The sequence below is a fragment of the Chrysochloris asiatica genome, unplaced genomic scaffold (assembly GCF_000296735.1).
Source record: "Chrysochloris asiatica unplaced genomic scaffold, ChrAsi1.0 scaffold00035, whole genome shotgun sequence".
Lineage (NCBI taxonomy): Eukaryota > Metazoa > Chordata > Mammalia > Afrosoricida > Chrysochloridae > Chrysochloris > Chrysochloris asiatica.
In genome coordinates this window covers 13,398,179-13,425,188 of record NW_006408553.1, presented here as the reverse complement: position 1 = coordinate 13,425,188, position 27,010 = coordinate 13,398,179, and the positions used below count along the sequence as shown (strand labels likewise).

Here is a 27,010-nt window from a genome sequence, read left to right as displayed (position 1 = left end):
TGATTTTCCTGGGCATTGTTTTTCTTGTGCAGGAGCAACAAAAGTGATAATCTGCTTGTTTTTTACTACTGAGAACATTACTTCAATATTTCAAAGTGATATCATGGTGAGGTATCACTGGGATCAAACAATTATAGATATTCATTTGTTGTTAGGTGCCATCGAGTTGGTACCAACTCATCGCGACCTTATGCACAGCAGAATGAAACACTGCCCAATCCTGGGTCAACTTTACAATTGTTGCCATGCTTGAGCCCATTGATGCTGCCACTTTGCCAATACATCTAGCTGAGGGTCCTCTTTTTCTCTGACCCTCCACCTTACAAAACATGATATCCTTCTCCAGAGACTGGTCCCTCCTGACAATATGTCCAAAGTATGAGAGACAAAATTTGGCCATCCTGGCCTCCAAGGAGCACACTGGCTGCACTTCTTCAAACACAGATCTGTTGGTTCTTTTGACAGCCCATGGCACTTTCAATATTCTCCTCCAACACCATAACTCAAAGGCATCAATTCTTCTGTGGTCTTCCTTATTCACTGTCCAGCTTTCGCATGCATATGAGGCTATTGAAAATACCATGGCTTGGGTCAGGCACACCTTAGTCCTCAAGCTGACATCTTTGCTCTTCAACATTTTAAAAAGGTCTTGTGCAGCAGATTTGCCTAATGCAATACGTTGTTTGATTTCTTGACTGCTGCTTCCATGAGTGTTGATGGTGGATCCAAGAAGAATGAAGCCCTTGACAACTTCAATCTTTTCTCCGTTGATAAGATTTTTTTTTTTTTTTGAGATATAATCCATACTGAAGGCTGTGCTCTTTGATCTTCATCAGTAAATATTTTAAGTCTTCTTCACTTTCAGCACGCAAGGTTGTATCATCTGCATTATCGCAGGTTGTTAATGAGTCTTCGTCCAATCCTGATGCCACATTTTTCTTCACATAACCCAGCTTCTAAGATTATTTGCTCAGCATACAGTTTGAATAGATAGTCACAGGAAGTTGCAAAATAGTACAGGGAAATTCCATGTATTCTTCACCCAGTTCCCCTCAATGGTAACATTTCACACAACCACAGTACAGTTTCAAGACCAGGAAATTAGCACTGGTACAATCCACAGATCTACTACACACACTAATTTGTATAAGAGTGTGTGTGCCTATATTTCTGTGCAATTTTATATATAGATCTGTGTAACTACCACAATTAAGATACAGAAGTGTTCTATCCCCTAAGACCCCTGTGCTGCGCTCCTTTACTGTCAAATCTACCTCCACCAACCCTAAGCCCTGGCAACCACTGATCTGTTCTCATCCTTTTATAATACTGTCATTTTTGAGAATTATATAAATGGAATCATGCAGTATCTAATCTTTGAAATTGGCTTAAAAACAAACAACTTAGCACAATTCCTTGAGCCCCATCCAAGTCATTATGCATATCAATAGCTCATTATTTGTTATTGTAGAGTAGTATACTACTGTATAGATGCACCACACTGTGTTTGACCAGTCACCCTCTGAAGGACATTATGGGCAGCTTTTTCCAGATGCCAGCTGTTACTTATGAAGCTGCTATGAACATTCTTGCAAGAGTTTTGTGTGGACCCAAGTTTTCATCTATCTGGGATAAATGGTCAGGAGCGTAGCTACTGGGTCATAAGGTGATTATATAATTTTAAACATTAATTTTTAACCTCAAAAAATACATAGTTGATTCAATTTAGGACATTATCCATATGACATATCAGTTGACTAATACACTTTTTCTTTAATGCCTTATTGTGAATTATGTGATAGTTTACATGGGAGGACATTAGCTTCACACTGATCCCATCGTATATCGTTTCCTTGCCACGTTACAATCCCTTCCATGCAGCATCCATCAACTAAAGGGTATACGCTGCAAGCCTGTCCCCCGGTTGTCCGCATTTAGCCCCTCTCCCTACTAATACACTTTTGAGGAAAATAAATGTGTTAAGAAAGAAATAAAGATGTATTAGCTTATTGTTTTCCCAAATGCCATTCCCTCCACACATGTTTTCACTAGTCCTTTTGTTGATAATAAGTATCAGTACTCTAAAGAGAAATAATGTATCATATTTCCTGACTTTAGTGAATCATTAAGAACATAGTCAATATTCTTAAACGTATATTTTTCCATTAATAAAAATACACTATTGCCATTTCTGTGACAAAGGAAAAGCAATTTAAAAGGATCAAGCTGGAAGGAACCATACTCTCCTGCTCCCACACATCAGTCTTTTCCCTCGGCAGCTGGTGGTTAGTGAGATAAGTGAAAACCACCAGTCGGCTTTAAGGAGCTTTGTATTTGGTTCAACTGGGGATGCTCCTCATAACAGATGCCATCTGATTTCTCTCTCTCCTTGTTTGTATTTATTATACAAGCTATGACAACAAAATTAGGTTAGAAAAAGAAAAAGGTTATTTCATCTACAATGCTACGCACATTTGTGTATTATGCACTGTCAGTATTAAATGGCTTTTTGTACAACCACTTTGGACTAATGATCAACATTTTATACTATTCAATGGTACCACTAGGAGTCCTGGTGTGGCACTGTGGGTTAATGTACCAGACTGCAAAGCCGTTTGAACTGCAAGGTCGGCAGTTCAAGCCCATCAGTCGCTCCTATACAGGGTCGCTATGGGTCGGAACCAACTCGAAGGCATTAACAACAATTATGGTTCCCATGCTCTCAAGGACAGAAGATTGTATTGCTATCTTCAGTATGCGGCCACATAAATTAAGAACGTAGTAACTCATGGCAAAATTTTCTTTAATAATACCTAAAAAGCAAGGGAGCACAGCGACTCTACATGATAAGCACTGGACTGAGAACCAAAAGGATAATGGTTCAAGCCCACCAACCACTCACTGGGAGAACGATGAGGCTTTCTGCTCCCACAAAGATGTACAGCCTCCGGAAGCCCTACACAGGGGTCACTATGTGTCTGAACCAACTCATGGCTCTTAACAACAACAACAAAAAGCAAGCAAGGCATCTTAGTGGCAAAATGATCAAGCACTTACTTGGCTGTTAACCAAAGGTCAGTGATTGTAACCCACCAAGCACTCCATGAGGGAAAAGATCTGAACAACTATTCCCATAAAGATTAAAATCTAGGAAACTCTATGGGGCAGTTCTACTCTGTATTATGAGTCAGAATCAACTCCACAAAACACAACAACAACATAGAGCAAAAGCATCAACCAAATCAGCTTTATTTCTTTTTCCCCACACTGATACTGGGATTCAAGTAAAGATTTCACTTGAAGCTGGGGATGTAAAACTCGTAAAATCACATATCATGTTTTATATTTATTCTATAAAATGATTAAAGCAAAATTAAATTTGTACATGAAAAGTACAAATCTCATAAACTTGATATTATTGTGGATAAAGATGGAAATATTTTAGGTGAGCTGTTTGAACTGCAAGGTCAGCAGTTCAAGCTTACCAGCTGTTCCTCGGACACCCTATACAAGGGTTGGAATCGACTTGATGGCACTTAACAACAACAACAAATCATTAAAAGGGGAGTCCTGGTGAGGCACTGTAGGACAAGCACTGGACTGCTAGCTGCAAGGTGGGTAGTTCACATCCACTAGCTACTCCTTGGAAACTATATATATGGTTGCTATTAAGTTGGAACCAACTCCACAGTACTTAACAATGATAATGACAAATCTTTAGCCTCAAAGAGTTGCTGAATTTAAAACCATTAACTGTGAATTTAATTGTGAACAAAAACAGTAACTTTTTTTAAATGCTGAAAATGTGTCCTTAATGCTTGCGGCTAAAAAGCAGGGTGTGTACTTTAGTATTTCATTAAAAAAATTTTAATTTCTGAGAAAGGAACCATTTCATAACAGGAAGTCCCTTGTTTGACTCTGGCAGTTTTCAGGAATCTGTTTTGTGTCAAAAGAATGGGATGGTATACATTCAATTTTTTATTAAACTTTTCCACCCAAATGTACCAGAAATCTATTCTATGTTGCTACAAAGGCTTTATGATTATGTTTTTCAGTGACTGTATATTTCTAACTACTCTGTAAAATGCCAATTGGCTTAAATTAGTAATCTCTCAAATGCTACAGGGCAGAATAATCCCGATTGTATCTTCTTTTTTATATTATTAAGTTTTAATAAATTATTTTAGAATACATTTCACAATGAACACAACTATTATTAAAAGGCATTAATATAATATTAGAAGGAGTTCAGTGGTTTAGTGCTACACTGCTAAATGAAAGGTTGGCTGATCAAACTCATCAGTGGCTTTGCAGGACAAAAGCCCTGGCGATCTGCTTCTATAAAGATTACAGCCTTGAAACCCTATGGGGCAGCCTGTTTCTACTCTGACCTAGAGTGTTGCTATGAGTTGGAATCAACTCAACAGCAATGTGTTTAGTTTTTGTTTTTTGGAATGTAATATTCCACTAGATGGGTTTTAGGAAGATCCCATACATCTGTTATTTTGTTAAGTACCGTTGAGCCATTTCTGACTCACAGTGTCCCTGTATAAGGTTTCTAAGGAGCATCTAATGGGTTTGAACTGTCAACATTGTGGTTCAAGCCGACCTTATGGTCTAGCGCTTACCCTATGGTGCCACATCAGAACTTTGTATTTTTGGAATGTAATAAATAGTACACTAGATGGACTTTAGAATGGTCCCATACATCTAGTAACTCCAAAAGAAACGTAAGCAAAATTTATATGTGTTACATGCAATATCAACATTTTTTCCATTACAAAACATTTTAAATGTAGATGGTCTTTGACTAAGCTACAAAGGAGCTCTGGTAGCGTAGTGGTTACGAATCGGACTGCGAACCTTAAGGTCAGCGGTTCGAAACTACCAGCTGCTCCGTGGGAGAAAGATGAGGCTTTCTACTCCCGTAAAGATTTACACCCTCGGAAACCCTGTACAGGGTCGCTATGGGTCGGAACCGACTCGACGGCACTTAACAACAACAACAACAACCCGATCCATACATCCAGTCCATCAGCAAATTCTGTTGGCTTTACCTTTAAAGTACTAGAAATCCAACCATTGCTCTCTTGTTCATCTACAACTCCTGTGGTCTACACTACCACTTCTCTCCTGGACTATTCTAATGTTATTCTTTTTATCATTCTTTCTCACTTACCATAAATTCTCCATATTTATAGTCAAAGGCATACTTGAAATCCAAGTATAGCAGACAGGTTCCTAAAGAGGCCTTACCATTCCGCCACCTGATTTTCATACCAGTGTGGGACTCCTTACTGACCAACAGAATACTGGCCAAAGGTGATGGATGTATGTGATTACGTGATTTGATTACATAAGACTTTAATGACTATTTTGCTGGTCTCTCCACTAATCTTGTTGGCTGTAAAGCAAGTGAACATGTTGGGGAACTCCATGCTGCAAGGAATTATGGGTGGCTTGTGGAAGTTGAGAGCTGCTTCTGGATCAGTAGTCAGAGCGCGCGCGCATGCGCGCGCGCACACACACACACACACACACACAAACAGAAGCTCTCAGACCTAGAGTAGCAAAGAATAGAGTTCTGTCAACAACCAAGGTTTCCTGTTTAACACTTAGACTGCAACCCTGTGAGGCCCTGAGCAGCAGACACAGTTAAGCCTTGCATGGATCCCTAACCCATAGAAACTGTGAGAAAGTGAAATATGTGTTGTTTTATGTTTCTGTGCTTGTGGTATGTTGGTGTTGTTAAGTGCCTTCTAGTCAATTATGACTTACAGTGACCCTGTACAGGGTTTTCGAAGAGTAGTTGGTAGGTGTGAACTGCCAGCCTTGTGGCTAGCAGTCCAGTACTGATCCTACACCAGGATCCCACACCAGGAGTCCATGTTTATGGTATACTCACATTGTTTTGCAGCATCAGAAAACAAATACATCAAGTCAGACGAAGTCACTCCCTTCTAAAATCTTCTAGAAAAACCATCCCATTCCACGTCCTATAAAGCCTCATATTATTTTAACTCCTGGTTTCCTAAATCATCTCATCTCTTAGCCACCATTCCTCTAAGTGCCTACCTTTTCTAGGTGCACTAACTTTCTTGCTGTTCTAGAGTATGCTGAGACTTTTTACCTGCTTTTCTTTCCATCTGCAATCCTCTTCTAAATATATCTGCATGACTTGTGCCATCACACATTCAGGTCAAATATCACCTCCTTGACCAACTAATTTAAAATAGCAATCCTTGATACCAGCTATTCTTTTACAGTATTTTTTTTGCAGCATTTCATGGTACTTAACATTATGTATTTAACAAGCTTTGGTAGCGTAGTGGTTACAAATCGGGCTGCTAACCTCAAGGTCTGCAGTTCAAAACTACCAGCTGTTCCAAGGAAGAAAGATGAGGCTTTCTGCTCCCATAAAGATTTATAGCCTCGGAAACCCTGTGCAGAGTCACTACGAGTTGGAGCAGACTCCATGGTACTTAACAACAACAACAACAACATTATGTATTTATTTAAATAAGCAGATGTCTCACTCATAATTGTGTTTTATGTGTCTGAATTAGTGCTTGGCACATCGAAACATCAAAAAAATCTATGCCATTGAATCAATTCTGACTCATAGTGATTTTTTTATAGGGTTTCCAAGACTGTAAATAGTTATGGAAGCATACACTCATCTTTTTCCTGTGGAGTGGCTGATGGGTTTGAACAGCCAACCTTGTAGTTACCAGCCCAATGTTTACCTCACAGTGCCACCAGGGCTCCTTACCTATCACAAAGAAAAAACTTCATAAATATGTATTGAGTGAATTCTGAACAATCTAACCTACAGAAATTATGCACCTACAGAAATTATGCACCTACAGAAATAGATACACAAAGATAGATGAAAGAATGTTCACTATAGAATTAAAAACTATGTGTACATGTCTATATCTCCATTTATTAAAGAATGCTAAGTGCTGACAAGTTGGTTCTGACTCACAGCAATCCTGTGTAGGGTTTTCAAGGAGCAGCTGGTGGGTTTGAACTACTGATATTATGGTTCATATAAGAGAAAAAGAGATCAGATCTATGATCATATTTATATCTCAGAAGTTCTGCAAATACATAGGAATACATATTTATTTATAACTGCACAGAATAAATTCTAAAAGGCTATCCTGGTGTGGTGCTATGGATTAAGGTACTGGAATGCAAAGTTGGTTTGAACTGCAAGGCTGGCGGTGCAAGCTCACCAACCATACTCCTCAGAAACCTTACATAGGGTTGCTATTGGTGGGAACCGACTTGATAGCACTTAACAACAACATATACCAAACTACTAACCGTGATTAACTCTAATGAGGATACCAGGAATTGAAGGGATCAAGGAAGAATTTCAATATTTTTTTTGTACTATTTGATTTCACTACATTCAAATGTTTGATTTTTAACTAACAAGGCTATTTTCAAAAAGCAGAAAAACGTTGAGTAATTTTAAATTCCCACTAGGTCTGTATTTTCTCAGTGAATATATCTCCAAATTTTGCATACCCAGGAATGAAGTTGAGAATGGCCCTGTTTTAAAATATAAATGTTAGCCCATCTCAGATATTCTTATTCAGTAAGACAAGGTTTTCAACAAGGGCCATAGGAGATTCTCACTCTAAAGTTTTGAGAGACATTGTTTGAGTAGGATTTACTGCTGATTTTAATTTTCCCTTGAGTTATTTGCATTTAAATGTTTCACTATAATGTCCATGCATTTCTTGCGTTAAACAAAGAGAATACTTTGAAAAGCTGTCTCAAATATAAAAAAAGAAGATAATTTACATAAGTACTAAAAATCTGAACTTTCTGTAATTTCCCCCCCTATGTAATCTAATTGGAAACTCGCAACAACCTTTAAATATGTAGGGCAGTGATCATGATATCCATTTTAAAGATGAAGCACTACGTCTCAGGGACGCCAAGTGACTCAGCCTTGGCTAGAGGTAGCACCTGCTGCAGTGCTTTCTTAACTTTTACTACTTTGTCTTTACTAAAATAGTTTGTCTATTTCATTTAACAAGTAAAATATGTCTCAAATAGAAACTGAACAATGCTCTTTCTCCTTTTCATGACTGAGCAGAGATCATTCAAAGATCCTGTATATTTTATTACCATGTTCAAAATAATCTCTAGTTCTGTAGAAAGTTCACTGAAGAAAAGGCTCTCACACAGAGCACTATTAGTATACTATGTTTATAGTTCGGAAATGTGTTTTTAAACCTGGCTCCAATGTGATTGGAAACTTACTTAAGTCCTGGTTTATTCCAACCCCCTCCACCCACAAAGAGCTACCTTTTTAATGCTCCTTTTGGTCCTGAGGCCCCAGCCTCTTCGCTCTGTTTTGATGATTTCTGCATCGGGGTAGAGTCTCTTTGTAAAGCACTGGTTCTGGCAACGATCTCCAGCGGGGCACACCTGTGGGTGGCACTCATACTGCAGCATTCTGTTCAGACACTCAGATTCCAAGCCACAAGGGTTTTCATCAGCTGGTTTGCAGTTACAGCGGGGAATCTCTGACAGGTCAGCAACTTGGATCTGTACTTTTCCTATAACTTTGTTAGCCTTTAAAACAAAATCACAAATGAGAAGGCAGTAGCAGATTAAGTATTAGCAATTTGAACAGAAGAGCAAAAACATTTCTATTCTGGGCTCTGTTACTGTCTTGTGTGGTGTCTTGCAGAAAGGCTTTCTATCTTTTTTTTCTCCTGCAAATAAGCTAGGGATTAGAGCCCTGGTGTGGCACTGTAGGACAGGCATTGGACCACAAGGTTGGTTTGAACTGCAAGATCAGTGGTTAAAACTCACCAACCGCTCATCAGAAAGTTTATGACAGGGTTGCTATGAGTTGGGACCAACTCAACAGCACTTAACAACAACAAAAACTAGGAATAACTGCCTCTCCTTAGTTGACAAAAATATCAATCCCTGATGTGAATTCTCACATATCTATCGTGTGTATTTCTCCTTCCACTAGTTGATAGAAATTTCATAACTAAAAACAAGATAAATATGGTTGCCTATGGGTACTCTGGAATCCTGGTGTGGCACTATCAGCTAATGCGTCAGACCGCAAAGTCGTTTGAACTCCAAGGTCGGCAGTTCAAGCTCACCAGCTGCTCCTTGGAAACCCTATACAGGGTCGCCATGGGTCAGAATCGACTCAACGGCACTCAACAACAACAACATGGGTTTTCTGGAAATATCTACATAATTATCTCGGTGCAGGATAGCTTGGTAGAGTGAACAGGATTTCACATCATATGTGCAATCCTCGGTGTGAGAAGGGTTGTCAAAGCCCTGATTCTCACGGCACATTAGTGAGCTAAGGCTCCCTCTTGAAGCTTTCAACAAAAAGTTTCAGTTTGTTATATAGAAGAAGATATTTAGCAAAAGTTCTCATAAGTCAAAAAAGGTGTGATGATTTCATCTTGCATGTCAAATACCAATGTTTCCAGAGGAAAGACTCACTTTGATGTGCTTGTAAGGTGGAGGTTTTCTTGAGTTTTTTTCAATCTCAAGTGCTTCTTTACTTTCTCTCTGTGCTTTCAATTCCTGGAAACGTTTTGCAGCTTCTTCCAGTGCTGCCAATAAGATGAAGCAAAGCATTCAAATATCAAAAAACAAACAAACAAAAACCATCAGGAGTGTAATTTTACATTGCCTTTCCACTGAACTGCATCTAGTCTTAGATTTTATTTTAAAAATTATATTCAGGCCTTTACCAATTATGTCTAGCATAGGGTAACTCTGAAACAAACAGGTTTAAACTAATTTATGATAGAACACTGTTCTGTGCAAGCTGCTACCTCAAAGAAAAGCTCTACTTCAATGACCAGAGGTTACCAAGTGACCCAAAGAGAAGCTTTTTATTTTTTTAAAAAAAGATGCTTTTTTCTTGTTGTGCTAAAGATTTAAAAGGGGTGCCGAGGCTCTGTAGGATAAGCACTGGGCTGCTAGCCACAAGTTGGTGGTTCGAGCCCAGTAAAGGAGAAAGATGAGGCTTTCTGCTCTTGTAAAGATTTAACAGCCTCTGAAACCCTACAGAATCCCTAAGAGTCAGAACTGACTTGACAGAACTAACAACAACAACAACAAAAAACTAGATTTAAATTCATTTTGCCTTACCCAGAGAGCCAACACTTCCTGTTAACTTGTTGCAAAAGCTTCAGGGGAAACTTTCACTATTCTTTTTGTGGTAAAGAAGCTTCACTGATGAAGACGACTATGTCCAGAATAATTTCTACATCTATAAAAAGCCTCTCTCATACACGGCACTATGTTTACTGTATTGAAATGTGTTTTTAAACCTGGTTCCAATTTAATTGGAAACTTGAAGATGCTGCATCATAATGCTTTGTGAAATAGTCTAATACCAGAAATATTTCATATATAAGTTAGGAGATGCTGAAAAGGAAAACGTTAGAGTCTTAAAAAAAAAAGAGTCATTGTAGAACTCATACAACTTACCTTTTTTGAATGTCTTGTTAATACTAGTCTGTCCCTCTGCAAAGCTTTTATCTCCTTCAACGTAAGGGAACACTCTGCCCTGATGTACCCAATAGTAGTCATGAGAACCAAAGAAGAACACAGGGAAGTCCCCCAAGTCATGTTTAAGGCCCTGGATGTTCAGTGGCACAGACCTGGGGTTGCAGATCTCTGCTGGCCACCATCTGAAAACAAAATCAATTTCAGCTAAGACGACAGAAAATCACACTATTCTTTACTGGATTGGTATGAGGAAAAGAAAGGTGAATACTTTATAAATTTCGTTTAGTTTCTAAATCCTGCCCAAATTAGACACTACTTAAAAGCTAATGAAAAGAATGTACAGTCTTACCAAACTAGGCCCTGACACCCATTCCAATTATAATAATCAAAAGAATACTTTATATTTACAAAAGAATATGCAAGGGAGCTTTAAAAATTCATGAAAAAATTCTATCATGTTTTATTTCCATTTTTCCACAAACTTTTTGAAGCCCCTTCACATCTGTAAATACAAGTTATAAAGGACAAAACACACTGACTACACTATCCAACTTAAGAATTCAAATATTATCAATACTACTTCAAGCTCAATTGCAATTTTAGAAAAGTCATGTTTTTTTTCCCAAGCTCAACATACTTAAATACTACCACTATCTTTCAAGGTAAAAGTTAATTTCTAGTATTTAAGATAGATAATCATTTTGGGAGTAGATAATACATTAACGAATGACTACTCACTCTTATTCAAATTAGCATTTTCAGAATCTCTAATTAAGTAAGGCAAACACCGTTTGGTCAAATGTTCTAGTTTTCATATTTTTGTTGTTGTTGTTAAGTGCCGTGGAGTCGGTTCCGACTCATAGCGACCCTGCACAGGGTTTCCGAGGCTGTAAATCTTTACGGGAGCAGAAAGCCTCATCTTTCTCCTGCGGAACTGCTGGTAGTTTCGAACTGCTGACCTTGCGGTTCACAGTCCAATTCGTAACCACTACACTACCAGAACTCCTTAGTTTTCATATTAGTATGTTAAATTTTTATCTTAAACCATAATAAAAACATAATTGTTTCATCCTTTAATGACTGAATACCCCAACAGTCACTAAATTAAACTGTAATTCTTAATACTGTAGTATTAATACTACAGTTAGTGATACTAACAGTAGTACTTAATAGCTTCCACCTATTGCACAAGCCAGGAATTGAAAGCTAAAAGTCAAAACGAGTCAATCTTGGTGATCATCAAAATGGGCTTTTGTATATAATAGTACCAATATGAACAGTAAATACACAGAACTTACATCTTTTTTAGTCTCTTATTTATATATGCCCTCGGAAACCCTAGGCAGGGTCGCTATGGGTCGGAACTGACTCGATGGCACTTAACAACAACTGTAACCATGTGGTGCTGTAGGATAAGTGCTGGACTGCTAATTGCAAAGTCAGCAGTTCAAACATACCAACCACTCCTTGGAAACCCTATAGAGGGTGGTTATGTGTTGGAACCTACTCAATGGCATTTAACAACAACAACAACCATGTATTTAACAGACATTGTTATTCAGAAGAAAAACAATGACATGGCTGTATTCCCAGATGAATATAATAGTGCAGTACTCGAACAAGTTTCATTTGAAGGAGTCCAGGCTAAAACTCCTAAAATACTATTCCAGTATTTGGTTTATTCTCAAAGAAGGCCAGGAAATGGTTACTGTGTTTATTTTCAAAACCATTTTAAGGCATTAAATGTGTACATGATTACTGCATGCACTAGGGTGAGTTAGGATGAGACACATTTTCTCCTAGGGGTTGTTCTAAGTCCTCATATTTTCCCCCAGGAATCTTCACATTGGACAGTAACTAGTTATTTAAAATAAACGACTTCATGTAGCCTAGTTGGGCCTGAATGGAAAGAAATACATTAAGAATTAGTTCATGGATGGAGGCTTTCCAAAACATATAAGAAGAATCTGACCTACATATAAAATCTCATTGACTGTGATCTGAATTGGAATACTGGTTTGGGCTTTCTTAAAATCTGAAGAAAATTTAAGCATTAAGATTAAATTAAATCAAACACATTTTTATACTCACAACTCTTTTCCCTTAAAGAAACACTTCGTAATTTATTTAAAGATCTAAAGGTTTTTCACACTCTCTTAGGTATTTCTTATCCAGTGATGTCTTATCTATTAATTGTCAAACACTGCACATCCCTCCCTACTCTAGAAGAGATATATTTTAAATTAAACAATAAGTACTTCTTTTTAAAATTAAAACACTGTAGAAATCCATAATAAAAAAAGTAAAAATATGTTCACTTAAAATCTCATACCTCAGAACAGTAACATTAGAAATGTTTCTTTCCTGGTATTACTAATACATTTTACTTATATCTATGTATGCTGCAGCTTTTGTATAAACACATGGAAACATGTTGTTTAATAGGTCTTAAATACGTATTAGCATATCTTTTTATTTTAACTATGCAGACCTGCCCTATCCTTTTACTGGCCTCCAATTTACATTACAGATGTTACTGTTAGTTGTTTGCCAGTTAATTCTGACTCACGGATACACCATAATTCATTTGACAAATTCCCTAATGACTGAGCATTTGGAATATTTCAAATGTTTGTAAGTATAAATAATGCTGTAATAAACATCCCCGTAAACACAATTTTGCCTTTCAATAGAAACAGAAGTGCTTGGTCAAAGGGTATAAAGATGGGAATTTTGATACATGATGCCAGACTGCCTTCCAGGAAACGCTCATTTTCCTATTCCCTCATTAAATGCAAAATTATTCTTCTTTTAAACCTTTGTCAGTCTGTTAATTGAAAGTAAAATCTCTGTTTTAATGTGCATTTATTTTTAGAAAGGCTGAGCATTTCCCCCATGTTTACTTGTATTTGTTATTCTTTTGTAAAATGACTCTTTCTCGTCTTTGCCCATTTTTCTAGTGAGGTATCTGTCATTTTTATGTAACACAGAAGAGCAATGATTTCACCTTGGTTTGGCGTTTGACTTTTAAAAACTCTGTTGTGTTTTTTGACAAACAGTATAAAATTGCTTGTGTACTCAAACTGCCAAAATTTTTTTTTTTTAGAACTCAGAGACTTCATGTCATTTTTTTAAAGGTCTTCTTACCTTCACTGTCCCTTAAGTTTTTAAAATTCATTTGGTAAGCTAGCTGTATTATTTAAAACATGCACCCATTTCTTGGCCAAATTAGAGTAAACAACATCCTTTGCTAACAACAACAAAAAAAAAACACAATATATTTACAATCCTATGGAAATATATTTTACTTAGTGTTCTAAACAAAAAGCAGAGCTTTATTGTGCTGTCTTGAATAGTATCTATTTTCTTAGTAAAACGATGAGCATATAACTCAAAAGGTAGAGAGTGGAAAGCTTAAAACTACATCAATATACCATGTCAGTGAAGGTTTGTTTAAATAGGCTCCTTAAAAGTAGAAAGTTTTATTAAAATAGTGGTAATCACATACTTCATATGCTTCATGCCCTTATGAACTAACGACTCTTCATTAAATACTATTTCTCCTGAAAACAGCTTAGGGCTTCTTGTTAGAACTAAAATGAACACAATTCAAGCAAAGAAAATGATTAACCCAAATACTTCTTGGCTAGTATATAAACTCTTTAGATTTTATTGTTGTTGCTGTTAAGTGCCGTCGAGTTGATTCCAACCCATAGTGATCCTGTATAGAGTTTCCAAGGAGCAGCTGGTGAGCTTGAACCACCGACCTTGCAGTTCAAATGGCTTTGCAGTCTGGCGCATTAACCCACAGCACCACACCAGGACTAGATTTTATTAGAAATAAAAAAATCAATATAAATCTAATTAAAACAAAGAAAACATTTTTATAAGGTCCACATAAGACTCTTTATTCCAAAACCTAGTAGTACCTAAGGAGCTCTGGTAGCGTAGTGGTTACGAATCGGGTTGTGAACCGCAAGGTAAGCAGTTTGAAACTACCAGCTGTTCTGTGGAAGAAAGATGAGGCTTTCTGCTCCCGTAAAGATTTACAGCCTCGGAAACCCTATGCAGGGTCGCTATGAGTTGGAACCGACTCCATGGCACACAACAACAACAAAGTAGTACCTAGCTCATTTGAGTAAAGTAACTTTCAGAACTTAAAAACAAAAGTCAACTCTCCTGAGAAAAATCCAACAGTAACCAAACCTTCCAAATCACCTGTAAGCTCATGCTTAAGATACGTTTGTGTTCTATCTTTCTTTTTAAAGGAAGGAGTCCTGGAAATGTAGTGGATTACAAGTTGGGCTGCTAAATATAAGGTCAGTAGTTCAAATTTACCCGACACTCTGAGGGAGAAAAGAATTTACCAGTCACTCTGAGGGAGGTTTTCTGCCTCCACAAACATTTACAGCCTCGGAAAATCCTACATAGGTTCACTATGAGTCATAACTTACTTGGTGGCACGCAACCATCATCACCAGCCCTGCTAGAGTTATGGTGGCACAGTTGGTAGAGCACTCAGCTGCCAACTAAAATAAAAGGTCAATGGTTCAAACAAACCAGCCGCTCCACTGGAGAAAGATGTGGTAGTCGCTTTCAGAAAGATACACAGTCTTGAAAACCCTACAGGGAGGACAGTCTACTCTGAAGGAATTCACTCTATGGCAGTGGGCTTACTTTCTGGCCTACTATTATTTTTAGCTCTTGGCAGCTCTACTTATAGCCTACCACTTATACAGACTCTGAACCTGTGTCTCAACGGCAGAATACGTTTTTGTCCTTGAAAAAACTTGCCTGTAATTTCCCAATTTGACCCAAACAATCTGCTTGTAATGTAGTTTCTTGCCAGCTTTACAGTCATTACAATTCCAGCAGCCTTCTGGCATGTCTATGCTCAGGCACTCCGGGTGGAAGGAAGCTGGGCACGATTCACAGCATAGTAATCTTCCACCTTGAAACAAATAAACAGTCTTAATAACTGAGAAAAGAGGAAAAGAGAAAAAGAAAGAAAAAGGAGAAAGTTACCTTTCAAGTGCATACAATTTGATTCAAATTGGGGGATGATAACAAAGGGATAAAGTCATACCTATAGTGATGGATTAAAATAGGTAGCAAATGAACAGATTTAGTGACTTTCATCCTTTTTGAGGGCTTTAGTAACCAGAAACTCAAAGCTTTTGCATAGTACCCAAAACATTACTGTATTCTTTACCTCTCCCAAGTATGGACTATTGAGGTTGTCAGCTAAGACACTTAACATAGAACAGTATGGGCTATAATCTTTAAACTGAGTAGATTGGAGAGCAAGTTTTTCAAAGAAATGTAAAGAAACTTGCTTTCTTCTTTTTTCAAAGTTAAAAGAAAGCAACAGTCATCTTTGTATTTTAATCCACTGCGACCACTTAACTAAATCCCTTTGCAATCAATCAGCAAGAATGAATATAGATAATAGATCTATCAGTTATTCTTTTCTTCCCATATGAACAGCAAGAAGAAAGTACTTTGTTGAACTAGCAGTCACAATATCATTACTTTTTCAGTGAAAATATGGTCAAAAGGCTATCTACCAGTGGTGTGCCAACTTTTTCATCACCACAAATCCCCTGGTTTCCAATATTTTATCAACCACAAAAACAATTAAATTAAAAGTAGGAATTTTTTTTTTATCAACTGAAGAAATATATAACTGTTAATTAGTGTCTGATCACCATAACAAAACTAGGATTATCACATTTAACTGTCAAAGTCACAGCCAAATAGAAAGTCATGCAACTTATTTTCTGCAAATGTGTCCTTCTGTAATGTTTTCAAAAATATCAAACAGATAAAAAGTTTTGTTCTCAGGTCTTTTCTAACCTCATTTTGAGAAATCACTGCTTTATAGCTTAACAAGCACAACACCAAGTATTAGTGTAGTAAAATAAAGTACTACACACAAATAAGTCCTTCCCAGCTCCCTAGCAAAATCCTATCCTTTTAGATACACAAAATAATCACTGGATTAAGACCAAAATAGGTGTGGCAAATAAAATATTATTTTTTAAATACAAAGAAATACAGTATTTCTTTGGGGGAAAAGGGGTTAAGTATTTTTTTTTTTAATATGTATTTCAACATAGACAATGATAAAGGAGATTGTTCATCATTGACAATGAAATATGAGACATTTGCTGCCAAAAAAAAACCCAACCTCTTTCCATTGGAAAATCAGGTCTATAACCCATGAGTGTATAGAGATTTAAAGTCTAATAAACAAAAGGTTAAGAGCCCGCGACACGACTATATCAAATCATATGCTCCATCCATTTAAGTATTTGCTATCAGATTTCCAGAAAATTTTGTCTTCCCACACTTTCAAACTTCTGATTAACATATTATGAAAACAAAAAGGGAATCCATATATAATCAGTGATGAGTTAAATTACTATATTTCCTCTGCTTAAAAGCTTTTACTTCAACCATTGGGATTTTTTTCCTTTGTCTGCAAATTTCAATGTGGATTAATTGGTTCAATTCTCCAACCTAGAGATTAGCTGCCTGACTGCTAATCTAGTTAGGGAATTCTTTGGTAAATTTCAAGTAAAATGAGATAATTCATCTTTCCATTGGAAAGGCATGACCAACACTGGGAACAGTCTTTGCAACAGCTAGAGGCCACATGATAATGCCCAGATAAGCTTTATAAAGGGGAAGTCAGGCTGGCCATTGTAAGCATAATTTAATAGTCATGAATTTGAAGTCTTATTTCAGAGGAAATACAGACTCAGAATCATCAATGAGAATCATGATAAAGATGTCAAAAATACAGAAGGGAAGTAGGAAAAAAAAAAAAAATGAACGCGCCACCTTGGTACTATGCAAGAAAACTACTTTAGGATGCAAGAAAAGCAAGATATGGTTCAAGCTAAGCAAACAGAGGGCTAAAAATAATTTCAATTCATGTCAAGGTCAATACTGAAAACAAAGTAAGCCAAAGTGAAATTAATCTAATTGTATAAAGGCGCCAGCAGAATAAGAAAGCATTTTATAAATGCCTTAGTCTAATTTTATTGCATTATGAAATAAGTCAGACCTATGTCCATCTTTGTTTTGGAAGTAGGTGGTATCATTATAAAGTGATATATAATCTGACTTCAATGGAAAAACAAAAAACAATACTCTCCCCAATCTACTTCTCCATAGATTCTAATCCACTTGCTTAGTTACTTTCTCTTAATCTTGAGTTGCCACTTCAGATGTCTGACAAAGAGAAGAAATTCATCAAATAGGCAACACAAAGAATGAAACAAAAGCCCATTTCATATATGAGGAGGCTTAGAAATGTTCATGGAAATTGGAATTGAAAGACAATGCAATTTTTTCACAAACTTTTTGAAGCCTCCTTTTATACCTACTACACATATATGGTATATTCAGTTATTAAGACAATTTTCTTTAAAGATTCTCAAACTGGCCCCCTAGACCACAACGGGAATGTATAAAGGAAAAGACCTTCACTTTTCATGATCATTTATTTTACCTATTGGGATAGTATCTTCCCAAATAACACATAACTACTAAATTACCTTTTTCTTTTGTTATAAGTAGTCTATGTAAAGCTAAACACAAGATAAAGTTCTCTTCCATTGATTAAATTAACTGGGAGACTATAAATATACATTTAGCTCGTAATTCTCTGTGGGATAAACCATTCCAAATCAATTGTCTGATTCATTTGGGCTGCCTTCGGATATCCAGTATATCCTCCCAACCGCCTACAAATGTCTCCTAAGACATTTCCTGGAGAAGGGCAACTAGTTTTCATAGCATCTTTCTTAAGCAAAACATTTAAAAAACAAATGATAAAATGTATTCAAAATCAAATTTCAAAGTATCAGTATCTTACTTTCCTTCTATTTAATGACCCATCTTGTTATTTAGTTAAAAGTTAGTAACAAATTACACACTCTCTCTTCTTTCTAACATGAATGGTAGTTCTGCATCAGGCAAAAAGAGAAAGAACCCTTAGAATATTCTATATTAAACAAAACTCTAGTCTTTTAATTTGAGTAACCCACAGATTATGAAATGTATGAAAATTCATTCAAGGAGAAGAGTAGGTAAAATTTTGTAATAATGGAATTATTTTAAGCCCTTTTTAATAATTTTGTCAGCCATATATGAAGACACAGTCACAATGACCAAGGCAGAATTTACCAAAAGCAACAAATGGTGCTTGACAGGCATACATTTCCCCCTTTTTTTAAAGAAAGAAAGAAAGAAAAAAGGTAATTCAAAAATAAAAGCAAGACAAACTATTTTGATTGTTATTACCTTTCTCACATTTCTTTTTGGAAGCTGACGAAGAAGGAATCATAGGTAATTTCATCAACTCAGCACGATTTGATTCATTCAGTAGGTAGTGGGATTTATAGGCATATGAACTGAACATGGGGTCTGAATGGTCCTGAACTATCAGCCCTATACGAAACAAACAGAAAGAGGTGAGCTGCAATGAAACTACCCATGATTCCATGAAGGGAAAAAAAACAAAACAAAAACCAACACCTATTATGTAGCTATGCTTTGAAGTTGGGGATAGGGATCAGGGCTGGGGAAGAGAATATGAAGAAAAAGAAAGATGTGAAAGAAAAGACTTTCTAGTTATTAAAGGGAACCTGGACTACTCAATATCTTGTTCCTACATACAGGGGAAAATTTTTTTTTTAAATAACCAAATCCATTGCTGTCTATTCAACTCTGACTCACAGCAACTCTACAGGACAGAACAGAACTGCCCCAGAGGGTGCCCAAGGCTGTCATCTGTTAAGAGCAGACTGCCACATCTTTCTCCCAGGGAGTAGCTGCTGGCTTCCAACACCCAACTTTTGGCTTAGCAGCCAAGTGCTTTAACCATGGCACCTCAAGGAAACCTTTGATCCTGTATAGGAACCTATATATACCTCAGAAAAAACTCCAAATTAATTTGAATATGCAAACTGAATTTGACATCATACTGAAAACCTAACGAAAACAAAGCTATATTCCTTAATATTGATAAATACTACTATTACAGTTAAAAAAAAAAAAAAGGACACATCATTTGATTAACTAGAATCATTTACATAATATGACAGGCCCTGATCCACCTTCAATATATTAAATAGCACTTGAAAGACAGAAATAACTCTCTCCTTTCCTCCACTCGTATCTTGAGATACAATAAATGTTAGCTTCCTCTGCCAGATAATGAAACTTTATCAATAAAGATGATGATCTTGGGTTTAGTTTGTTAGATTTCACTGAGGAAATGCAAATTATTTACAAATTTTTTCTGCCACAATATAAAATTATTATCAACCTACAAATTTATAAAAATAATCCTTTTGAAATCCACCAACACAGTTATCCTGTCTGAAGGAAACACAAGATGTGCTACATACAACTAGTGCCTCTCTTTTCTCCATTCACTCCTTAGCATGGGTTAGATCCTAAACTTAAGGAACTGTGAAACCAAGGAAATTTCTCAATCTTGGTCACTTATTAATGCCAAGGATTTTCCAATGCAAATCACAACAGTAATTTAATTTAGAGATCATTTTGAGGTGAGGGGAAAATTTTGCTTTTAAATGGGCTACTCATTTACTTTTTTCTGTGGCCATTATTTTCATCTGGTGCTATCCTACACTGAGACAGACTCAAGAAATACCTCTGGCTCAGATGACAGAATGGAACATGAAATCGCTAATAACATAATCTTCAAGCAAACGTCAGGCAATGTCAAAATACATTTCAAACATTTAATAGGAGACAGTACAGTATAAAAAACATGAGATTTAAAATAAGAAAGATCAGACACACATACCGGTCCTTCATTAACAATTTATGTGATGTTAGTTAAATGATTTATATCTGGGCTTCAGTGTTTTCATCCATTTAAAATATGGGAAAAACTTCATAGGGCAATTATGACAATTTATATAGATAAAAGTCTACTAAGTTTGATTCACACATACAAAAATATTATTATTAATAAAATGAAAAGAAAATATAACCTACCTTTTCCATTTTAAATTATCACTGCAAAGAAACTAACGTTTAGTCTACACTACCCTCTAGATGAAAGGAAATACTAAAGAATAGATAAAACAATGAAAAATGTCTAACATTTCCTAAACCAAGAGTAAGCTGGAAGGAGAAGAGACAGCAATGGTCCTCTAAGTCTTTCTGAATAGATTTCTGGACATTTTCAGTCCTTCAAAACTAGCTTAATGATTTTAAGCAACTGATAACCAAAAACGAACCCAAAAGTTCTCTCTGAGGAGGGGGAAAGGCAAACTCAAAAAAAGCAAAGTGTCCTAACATCAAAATACAAGGTTAAATAAAGTGTCTCTTTTTGTGTCTGAATTGACTATGGTTATTTTTGTTGTTATAAGCCGTGGAGTCGGTTCCGACTCATAGCGACCCTGTACAGGGTTTCCGATGCTGTAAATCTTGACAGGAGAAGAAAACCTCATCTTTCTCCTGTGGAACACCTGGTAGTTTTGAACTGCTGACCTTGAGGTCAGCAGCCCAACTCGTAACCACTACACTACCAGAGCTCCTTTGACTATGGTTGTTGTTACGTGCCGTGGAGTCGGTTCTGACTCATAGTGACCCTGTACAGGGTTTCCGAGGCTGTAAATCTTTACGGGAGCAGAAAGTCTCATCTTTCTCCCACGGAACAGCTGGCAGTTTCGAACTGCTGACCGTGAGGTTAGCAGCCTGATTCATAACCACTATGGTTATGGTCTCCTTTAAAAAAAGTTTAGCTTCTATGAATACTGATAAAAGAACACATTATGTTTACTTCTGAAAAACTTCTATATATTTGCTGCTGTTAAGTGCTGTCAAGTCAGTTCCGACTCAAAGCAAATTAACCTTGCAGTTAGCAGTCAAGTGTTTATCCTACAGCACCACAACAAGACTCCAAGCCTTCTCAAATCTCAACATTTGATTGTTTACAATATACCTTCTTTTTGAATGTTGAAGTAAAAAAAAAAGGAAGGTTTGTTTAATGAACCTTCATTTCACAGCTAATATATGAGAGGGCTTCAAAAGTTTATGAAAAATGGAATTAAAGAGAATGGAGGGAGGTTGTATTTGGAAATGAAATAATTTTGCTTGAAATTTGTACTTAAATAAATCTTTCAGAATAATTGCCAAATTGATCAGACACAACAAAGATTGTTCTGATAAAAAAATGGGTCCCCATCCCATTTTCATTTTTTAATCAAACTTTCACTTAAGGCTAAAATAGCTAGAGACTAGGTCCTATCAGCGTGGACCACTTTCTACTAGTCCTAAATGGAAAATACCTGAAAGTAATTGTTTTATAGGTTTACTAATTACTGAATGAAGCAGAAGAAAAACCTTGGTTAGTATCCAGATGATATTTGATTCAGAGTGTACCCTAAGGTAAGCCAATGTACAGTTATATACTTGGAATTTAAAACGTTGGCTCAGTTAGTTATGCAGGCTTATAAACTGCCAGTACAAGGAAGTGCCTAAAAATGATAGGATAAAAAGAGCTCAGAGTGATAGAGGTATTCACTACCATTACTTGGCTTAAAAGTCTCTAAAACTAATTTGATAATTCAGTATTTCTTCCTAGAATTGCTTTCTTAGACGTGGGGAGATGGAAAAGAAACTAGTGATGGCTTCTTGTTTCTTACACCTATCTTAATCTTATGACCTGTAATAGCATTGTGGCATGAAACATTTCAGACCTACCCCTCCATTTAGCAGGCATGTTTCAAAGCAGAATACAGTTGTAGTTGCTCTAGTAAAGAAAGACATTATGCTTCTCCCTCTACTGGCAGACAGTCTGATATGCTTACAAAACATTGGCAAACTGAAAGTAGTGTGTACAATGGACCCAGCTGGCTGCTACATAAAGGAGTCACCAATTCAGTCTTTTACTACTCACCTCTCCTATTAGAATAAAAAGAGCCATACAAAAGCAAAACAACTTAAGATCTATCATACTACCTCAATTCTTTATTAAGGTATGTTTTATAGTATTTCGCCAAATTAAAAGTTTTATCTCCTAAAGCAAAAACAAAGCAAAACAAAAAGGAACACCAAAAGCACAAACCCCCAAAACCCTTCATCTTCAATGCAGACTAAATTAATTGATATGCCTTCAAGTCCTTTCAAATATTTCACAATAAGAGAAGTTTAAAAACTGAGAAACCCACTTTTCAAAAAAGAGAATAAAAAAACTGCACTTGGAAATAATATTAATTGGTTTCTAAAATGTTTAATAAGTACTAAAACTGTTTTATACTTCTTTCACAGTTGTGATAAAGCTGGATACTCTGTATCATATTCAACTAAATTAGTTTTATTTCCTATTTATCATGAACTCAAGTTCACTGACCCCACCTCACCCCTGGGACAAAGTATTGTTTTTAGTTAGCATGAAGGCCAGATAAATCAATATAAATAGCTGGCAAGTAAGAAAGACTATATAGCTGGCTCTTAACTAACATCATGAATTATACTGCTTTGGCTGTGTCCCATCAGGCCTCCATTACTGGATATTACAAAATTTTACAAAATATAACATAAACAATTGAAAAACAAATGTGTTAGTCTTGCCTTTCAAGTGAAATCTCGATCAGTTAAAAGCTCTGAATGAAGAAAGATCCTGACATGGGAAGGGTCTAGTTCTAATAAAATTATGGTTTGCAGAGAAAGTAATAGATGAACTTTTTGATGTTCAAAATAGAAAAACTATAAACATTTATAATTCTGTTATAAAAAATTTGATTTTAGCTTCACTTGTGGAAGAATTAATATATTCTGACAATTAGGGAGTCCAATGTTATAAAAGGGGCTATAAAATGGAACTATGAATTTAGTGGTGAGTGGGAAGATTATTAGGTGGAGTACAGGATGTTTTCATGACAGTGAAACTATTCTGCCTGATACTGTACTGGTGGCCACAATGTGATGTTAAACATTATACAGCTATACAGAACTCTAATGTAGAATATGGGCTTTAATTAAAAATGGTATGTCAATGAATACTGGTTCATCAATGGTAACAAATGTACCACATGGATGTAAGATTTTCTGTATAATTTCTCAGTAAATCTAAAACTGCTCTAAAAAATAAAAGACAATAAAAAGGAAACAGGATGTTATAAAATGGTATTCTGTACTGGGTGAGCAATTGAAGTAGGTGATTTGACTTCTCTCCCAACGCTGAGAATATTTTAATGAGTAAATAAGTCAATGAACTCCAAAAAAACAAACAAACAAACAAACAAAAAACATACTCACCTCTTGCACAAACGAAACAAAATCCTACATTTACAGCAGAGGAAGAATTACTGCTCCGTTTTGAATGATTACTACAGATGAGAATGTAGGAGGACACAAATATGCTCCCGGCAGCAATACAAGCATCTCCTGAGTGATAGGCTACGGGACATCTTAAACATCTCATCATGCGACCTGTTTAAAGGCAAGTCAAGAAAGGAATCTATGTTTTAAGCCATCAACAAGATATGAAATAAGTATTTTGGAGTTTGGCTTTTCTGGGTTCACATATAATGCTGGTTATAGTATGATAAAAGTGTTTCTTTACTAGTCTGGGCTCTGTCATTCCTATGATACAATGCCCATAAATGCAAGCCAAATGCTCATCCAAAGAAAAGTGTTTGCTCCAGTGCTGAGGCGATGGTGGCTCCAAGTGTGTTATCTGCCTAAAGGATTTTCCATGGTAATTCTGAACATATGGAATTTTCTCTTATAGTCTGAATTTAGAACCTAATCCTGACTTAACATTGATATCTATTGTGGCTGATGAATATGTTACATACAAAGTTATATATATGAGTATGTGCAGATGAACAAACAGAGGGAAAATACCCCATCTTCTTTATAATAATGCACTTAATATATTATTTGCCATTGTACCCAGGGGAAATAAAAAAAAAGAATCTTTGTCCCCTTCTTTAACTGTTTTACCTTTACTTGCTTTGTGGATATCCTTCTCCATGGAGCAGGCAGAACAGCAATGCTGGGGACATCGGAATCCTTTTGACTCAAAAATGGCAGTGGGGAATTTTCGGACACAGGCTTCATGATAAAATTTCCCACAGGCACCAACAGAACAACGCTTCACATCTGTACCAGATACTTTACATGAAAAACATGGGTGCTGCCCTGGAAAATTGGTGAGGAACATAGATTAAATAAAATCTGGTGAAAATATATTCCTTTTAAAAGCATCTACTAAGATTAAAGAGCTACTATGCCCAAAGTGCTGTGGGTTAATGGACAGGGCTGCAAGGTTGGTTTGAATCACAAGATCAGCGGTTCAAGCTCATCAATGGCTCCTCAGAAACCCTATACAGGATTGCTATGAGTAGGAACTGATTCAGCACTCAGCAACAACAACAAAGTATATACAAGAACTTAACATTTAAAGTCGTTTAAAATAAATGGTCAAATGAAAACATTCCACAATTTTTGTTAGAATAGTTGATTATCAATTTGGATGTATATCACAGAAAAGAATTTAGATGTCACTTCTCACTCTAAACCAAAATTAATTCCATAGAAAATCCAAAACAGAGATTTTCAACATTTGGGAACTGGGAGTGTGCAAGTCTTTCCAACACAGAACTAAAAGAAATATCAAAGACAAGACAGATTCCATTAGAAAGTCACTTATAACTTCTTTATGTAAAAGACACAAAACAAAAACTTTTAAGACAAAGGAAAAAAATATGAAAAGCACCACCAACAACAAAAAAATACCTATTAACTTTAGAGATAACAATAATACTGAGAAGCTGGCTGGAAGAGAAAAATGGACGCCAGAGAATAAAATGCTAATTTCAAAGAACTGAAAGAAGGAAGTACCAATCTAGAATACATATCCAGTGAAAATATTCCTCAGAATTATGTGAAATCAACATACATTGAAAGAATTAACACATCAAAAGTTGGTTCTTTATTAAAAAAAAAAAAAAAAAAAATGACTGCTATTCCTGACTGTTGTTAACTGCTGTCAAGTCAATTCCTGCTCATGGTGACCCCCTGGTGTATCAGATCAGAACTGTTCTACATGATTTTTTAAGGCTGTGACCTTTCAGAAGCAGGTCACTAGGCATGTTTTCTGAAGTGTCTCTGTGTGGATTAGAACTGTCAACCTTGTGGCTAGTAGTCAAGCACTTATCATTCATGGCACCCAAGAGTTCCATATTCATGGTAAAGGGTTGTTGTTGTTGTTGTTAAGTGCTGTTGAGTCAGTTCCGACTCTGTGTGACTCTGTCTAGGGTTTCCAAGGAGCACCTGGTGGGTCTGAACTGCCAACATTGCACTTCAAATGATCTTGAGGTCCAGTACTTATCCCACAGTGCCACACCAAGACTCCATGGTTGACAGTGGATATGCCTAATTTTGGCTAATTTAAAAACAGGGGTTAGGTAATATAAAACATAAGAAAGCTAATAAAAATATCACTATACTTTTGTAATTATTTTTGCAAATTTAAATACATGAACAGATTCTTAGAAAAATACAACTTTATACAATGTTATATAGCATTGGGGGGAAAAAAGGAATAAGTCTGTAAGTTATTAAAGAAATTAAAACTATAATTAAAAGCCTTCCAACAAAGAAAATTCCAGGCCCAGATGGCTTTAGGGGCGAATTCTGTCAACATTTAAAGGAAGAAATAATGTCAATAGAGGTAAGAGTAGAAAAACAAGAAGAAATAAATTAAAAGACAAACATTTGGAAACATACATGCAACAAAAATGACAAAAGATTATGCTTTACAATATAGAAAGTTCACTTATAAAGAAAATATATGTAACACATCTAGGAAAAATTAAAGAAGGCCTTCAAAGGCTTGTAAATCAATACAGAAAACAAAGTAATCTAATATAAAAATGCACAAGCAATTCAGAAAAAACAAAAAGACAAAATAAATATAAAGAAAAAATGTTCAATTTTACTAGCAGTCAAATAAATGCATATTAAATTAAACATTATTGAAGTAATTCATCTAATAGGAAAAAAGGGACCAACTATTGGTTATGACGTAAGGAAACAAGTACTCTCATATACTGCTGGTAGGATTTAAGTTGGAAGAAACTACCTGACAAGACAAATGGGTAGTGTTCATTAAAAGGAAAAAAATTCACTTCCTAAGAATGCCACTTCTTGATATGTGCATTAGGCTTACACATATAAAATTATGTTCACTAAGCTCTGGTAGCATAGTGGTTACGAATCGGGCTGCGAACCGCAAAGTCAGCAGTTTGAAACTACCAGCGGCTCCGTGGGAGAAAGATGAGACTTTCTACTCCCGTAAAGATTTACAGCCTCGGAAACCCTGTACAGGGTCGCTATGGGTCGGAACCGACTCGACAGCACTTAACAACAACAACAACAAAACATTGTTTGTAATTGCAAATGACTGACAGCAACTCAAATATATTTC

At 36.2% G+C, this 27,010-nt stretch overlaps 1 protein-coding gene across 1 annotated transcript in view; it reads right to left on the bottom strand.

Annotated features, from left to right (window-relative positions):
- WHSC1L1 (Wolf-Hirschhorn syndrome candidate 1-like 1) overlaps positions 1-27,010 on the bottom strand; it is a 146,869-nt gene that overhangs the window by 7,923 nt on the left and 111,936 nt on the right. Inside the window, exons 13-19 of the mRNA XM_006859952.1 lie at positions 24,523-24,720; positions 23,833-24,006; positions 18,838-18,984; positions 15,319-15,475; positions 10,504-10,706; positions 9,505-9,617; positions 8,329-8,598 (exon numbers count right to left, since the gene is read on the bottom strand). Coding sequence (XP_006860014.1) covers positions 8,329-8,598; positions 9,505-9,617; positions 10,504-10,706; positions 15,319-15,475; positions 18,838-18,984; positions 23,833-24,006; positions 24,523-24,720 — 1,262 coding nt within the window. The remainder of the gene's footprint in view (positions 1-8,328; positions 8,599-9,504; positions 9,618-10,503; positions 10,707-15,318; positions 15,476-18,837; positions 18,985-23,832; positions 24,007-24,522; positions 24,721-27,010) is intronic.